The following is a 4,847-nucleotide window of genomic DNA, read 5'->3' on the forward strand; positions in this document are numbered from 1 at the left end:
GAAATGAGTGTCTCACCTCGAACCCGCCCCACCACCGGGAACAAGATAGGAATGAGGTAGAGTGCCTTGACTACAGGGGCAAGGGACAAGAAGGAGTCCCATGCATCACACTGACCCCACTAGTTGTTTCTAAACTAGTTATTTAGCACTTGAAGGACATGAATCATCTTCGTGGAACATATAAAGTAATTCAAAGGCGCCATGATCTTTTGTGTTATATGCCAAATAGAGAAGCGACATCACACGATGTCTCTAACTATAATGTCGGAGCACCACTCAAAGAGGAATATGGAACCAACTCAAAAAAGGACTTCGAATTGTGTAGATAATAGAATATTGGATATGTGTATGTCCTCCTTCTCAATAAGGGATTACATGTATATAGGGCCATCTTGGCCGTTGTAACTATCAAAAGCAAAAAAGTAAACAATAACCAAATAACCACTGTATTAATAAGATCAAGAGAATGATTGGCCAGAATTGCCACGTAATCGCTGGAATGGTTAATAAATAAGCATGGGCTGTAAGTTGGGCCTTAGACTAAGAGAGCTGACGTATCAAGCTCATTAAACTTAAAGGTCTGAGACACTTTGCCGGCGTTTTGTAAATTTTAATCTTTAAATTATGCATGTGCGTAGCATGTGTTTTTACATTAGTTTTTTTTAATAAAAATTAAAAATAGAAAATGGAAATTCAAAAATAATAATTTGAAAGGAGAACCGGTTCACTCTACGATAGTATCGTCATACAACAGCTAAAATCGAGAATCGTGGCCATAGATGTATTGAAGTGGCCCCACCAGGAATTCAAAGTGGGGCCATGGTAATACATCATATGTTTTGATTTCGTTGTTTCAGCGCGGCGCTACGACAAGACTGTAACTGTCTCTCTGTCGTAGCAAGACTTGACTCGGCAGCACGAACGAACCGAACCGAGTCAACTCAAGCAGACCTGGTTAAATTTTGAATTTTAAAATTTTAATTGAGGGATGCATCGGCCAAAACCTCTCTTACCAGCAGCTTCCTTGCTGAATGATCAACATGGGCATCTGTCTGATGCACTGAACGAATTACCGTGGTGATCCGTTTCTCTGGTTTTCTCCGTCTTCTTCTCAAAAGGATGGTCCAAATGAGGCTCCGCCACACAGGGAGTCGAACTCGTTCCGCCAGACAAGTTTTCAACTCGGTGGCGATCTCTCTCATCGCCGGCCGGAAGTCTTCCTTGGACGACACACAACGAGCAGCCAAGCTAAGCATACACCTTACGGTAGTCTCCATGTAAGAGGGCAATGCAACCCTTGAATCGCAGACTTCAATCATCCGATCCTGGTTTGTCAATCGTAGCGCCCAGTCGACGATGGATGCAGGCTCCCATTCGACATCTATGGCTCGCCTGCAGCTGATGATTTCCAGCAGAACCACGCCGTAGCTGAAGACATCAGTTTTGGTACTTAGTTTCCCAGGTGTGGTGTAACAAGGATCCAAGTAACCGATTGTACCAGCGGGTTGACTCGGAGGGGGAACCGGTTGATTAACATCTCCGAGTCGGACTGCGAGGCCGAAATCTGCTAATTTAGCATTCCAATTGGAATCGAACAAAATGTTGGCAGACTTGATGTCTCTGTGAATAACACAAGGTTGAGCCTCGTGAAGGGCTTGCACAGCTCGGGCGATTTGGAGCGCCATGAAAGCGCGCTTGGGCCAGCTTGGTGGGGTGGAGACGTTATGAAGCAAGTCATGAAGGGAACCATTGGGCATGAATTCCATGACCAGGAGCTTCTTCTGAGTTAAGTGGTCATGGCTTATTCCAACCATGTTGACCAGGTGTGGGCTTCTGCGCAATGCCGAGAGGATCTCAATTTCATGGTCGATCTTCGAGTTGTCTTGAAGAATTTGGAGACCCAGAGACGGCTTCTTGACTGCGATCAGCTTGCCATCTCTGAGAACACCCTTGTACACACATCCATGGCTTCCTTTTCCTATGAGCCTTGTGAGAGAGAAGTCATCAGTGGCTGCTTGAAGCTCTCCATATTTGAATTCCTCCATTCTTCTTCTTCTTCTCTTTCTTCAGAATGAAAGCGTTGATGCAGAAACTAGACTGAAGTTGGGATCAGTCATCTCTGCCTCTGCTGCAGCTCTGTGGGAAGAGGAAGGGGAAGGGACAATGGCTCTGAGCTCAGAACATGGAAGTCAAGAGAAAGCTCAGTGGTTTGTCCCGGAATCAGAGAATAAAGAGGCTTTGAGAGGTGAAGAAAAAGACTGTGAAAGCATGAGTTAAAAGAAGTTGGTGAGGAAAGAAAAGCAAAGGATTCAGCAGCAAAAGGCAAAGTGTCTCTGACAAGGTGGAACGAGATGCTCCTGAGCTGGTGTTGGGTCCTCATCTGCTTTACGCATGCATTTATATTCTTTTGATGGAAGAGAATTTAACGAGGGGCAAACCTGAAAAAGACCAATAAGCTAGGTTGGTTGGTAATTCATGGTTGCCCTCTACTCTATCCCTATCTTAATTCTGAGTGGAGCTAGGGCGGTCCCACCCGGTTCAGGCGGAACTGTTCGAGTGTTGTCTGGACCAGGGCAAAGATGCTGACTAGTCCAATCAATTACTAGAACTACAAAATACCTTTTCTTTTAGTACCAAATTAGGAACAAAGATAGAGAAAAGCTGTGCTGTTCGCTGTTTGCACTTTGCAGTTTGCAGTTCGCAATTTTAACACGAGTAATGGAAATTTTATTTTAAATTTTGCCAAGTTTCAGAAACTTCAAATATTTTAGAATATTTTGAAGGAACTTTGGGAATTTTCAAAGTTTTTAATGAAATGCATTTTTATAAGAAATTAAAATATTTGAGCAGTGCTTTTTGGTGGTCAAAATTTTCGTTTAATTTTAACGGGCGTTCTTTTTCTAGATTTTAAGAGGGGGAAAGTTGGTCAATGCCTGTGTTCTTTTTTCAGATTTATGTGGGAGTAAGAAAAGTTTATTTTCTTAGGTATCACATGCCCATCTCTTAGGTGGATAAATAACTTTTCCACATTGAGGAAAAATTGCCATCTCTTAGGTATCACATACAAGTCATTTGTTTGGTTTGAACGATCGGGCCTCTACCCGAGAACCAGACCCCTAACTGGTTCGATTTTAAAAACCTTACTTATATGCAATTTACCCTTTATTTAATTTGTCTATTGAAGTACTACAATAACCCAAATTCGATTTATTAAAAGCCATTGTATCCATAAATACCTATCCCATTTCTTGCCCTGCTGGTACATACATCCCTATACTTTTTATTTTCTTTGTTTGATCTTGAAGTTTTACCAGCTGGCTAATACAAAGATATAAGAATATCTTGAGGGAGATTTCTGGGAAATGGGAATATATCAGTTTGTGTCTGGTGGACCACCTCATTGTCTGCTTAATCAAGATATTTACTTTGAATTGGTAGATACCTAACTTCATGTCAAATCGACACCAGAATCTTCCCTTTTACCTACTCGTCAAATAAAATTCTCTAGCTGAGATGGCACGCTTTTGTTCTCTCACTTTTTTTGTTTTTATTTGTTTATTATATGTTGATATTTTATATGTTGCATACTTTGTATGAATCAAATTTATTATTTTTCCTAACTTTGTGGATTAAGCAGTAGCAAAAAAAAAAGAATTTTTTTATAAAATTCCGGATTTTTTTAAGTTCTCATTTTTAATAGAACTTGAGTGATGGCTCCTCAAAACCCAAATAATTTTGGGGTTGAGCTCCCTCCACTTAGTGGAAAAGGTAGAGGAATCTCACAAAGTAGTAAGTACCATGCAACTGCAAGAGACACGTCCATTCATCCTTCCAATTGGGTCGCATATGAAATACAATTCTGGAATTCCAATTGCAGGCCTACTCTCAGTGAATTCCTTCGTACTTGAGACCTATGGAGGCTATGGTTAGGGTTGTGAATGGACTGGATATCGGTCGATTCCAACCCGGTTCAATATAAATTTATTGTAGACGGACCCGGTTTGACCCAATTCGATGAATACTTTGGACTATTCTGGACTGATTCAATTCAATGTCTGTATGGTCTAATCTGTTAAAATTGGTTTTAATTTAGATTGAATCCAAGCCAAACCTGGTCCATTGACACTATTAATTTTATCTTCTGGACTGGTCCAATTTAATACATTTTATTGGTCACCCAATCCATTCAAATTGATTATAGTTTCTTCAAATCTGAATACATTTACCATCCGCTATTTGCCTACAACACCCCACCATCAATACATATTTGGCCCTAGAACTGTCAATGGGTCGGGTCTGATTTGGGACAGGACGGACCAGTCCTAAACTGATTATTAATCTGTTCTATAAAATAGACTCAAAACCAAATCAATTATTAATAGGGATAATTGGGTCTGACCCATTACATCCAATTATACTTGACATCTATAATTATCTATAATAATAATAACTTGGAACTTTCTTTTTAATAATATAATCTTAGGTTTAGTTTGGGACAAGTATAAATGCAAATATGTACAGTACAAGTACAGGTTTAGAAATATAAAATACAAGGCTTTGCACTGTGCATATTTTTATTTCACTCTTTCCAAACTGTTTATGTGTTAATAAAATAAGTAATTTTTGTAGCAAAAAAACATGCATTTTTATCCAAAATTATCTTATATACCATCTATTAAATTTACCCTTTTAGACATAAAATGTACCAAAAATTACAAGATAACTAGGAAATCACAAAAATGTTTCAGAATAGTAAGAATCTATCTTGACCAATGTTTTAAAAAATGACTCAAAACCAAAACTGTTATGGCCACTGGTTTCTAGGTCGACAGTTCGACTGTCCAATT

General features: G+C 39.5%; 1 protein-coding gene across 1 annotated transcript; it reads right to left on the reverse strand.

The window, feature by feature from the left end:
* Positions 1–289: 289 nt before the first annotated feature.
* LOC104610250 (Protein kinase superfamily protein) lies at positions 290–2,401 on the reverse strand. The gene has a single exon (XM_010276785.3). It carries the CDS (start codon positions 2,043–2,045, stop codon positions 978–980), a length of 1,068 nt encoding a protein of 355 aa, XP_010275087.1. The 5' UTR covers positions 2,046–2,401; the 3' UTR covers positions 290–977.
* Positions 2,402–4,847: the final 2,446 nt, after the last annotated feature.

Source organism: Nelumbo nucifera, chromosome 3, assembly GCF_055504915.1.
Source record: "Nelumbo nucifera cultivar China Antique chromosome 3, China Antique-T2T, whole genome shotgun sequence".
Taxonomy (NCBI): Eukaryota; Viridiplantae; Streptophyta; class Magnoliopsida; order Proteales; family Nelumbonaceae; genus Nelumbo; species Nelumbo nucifera.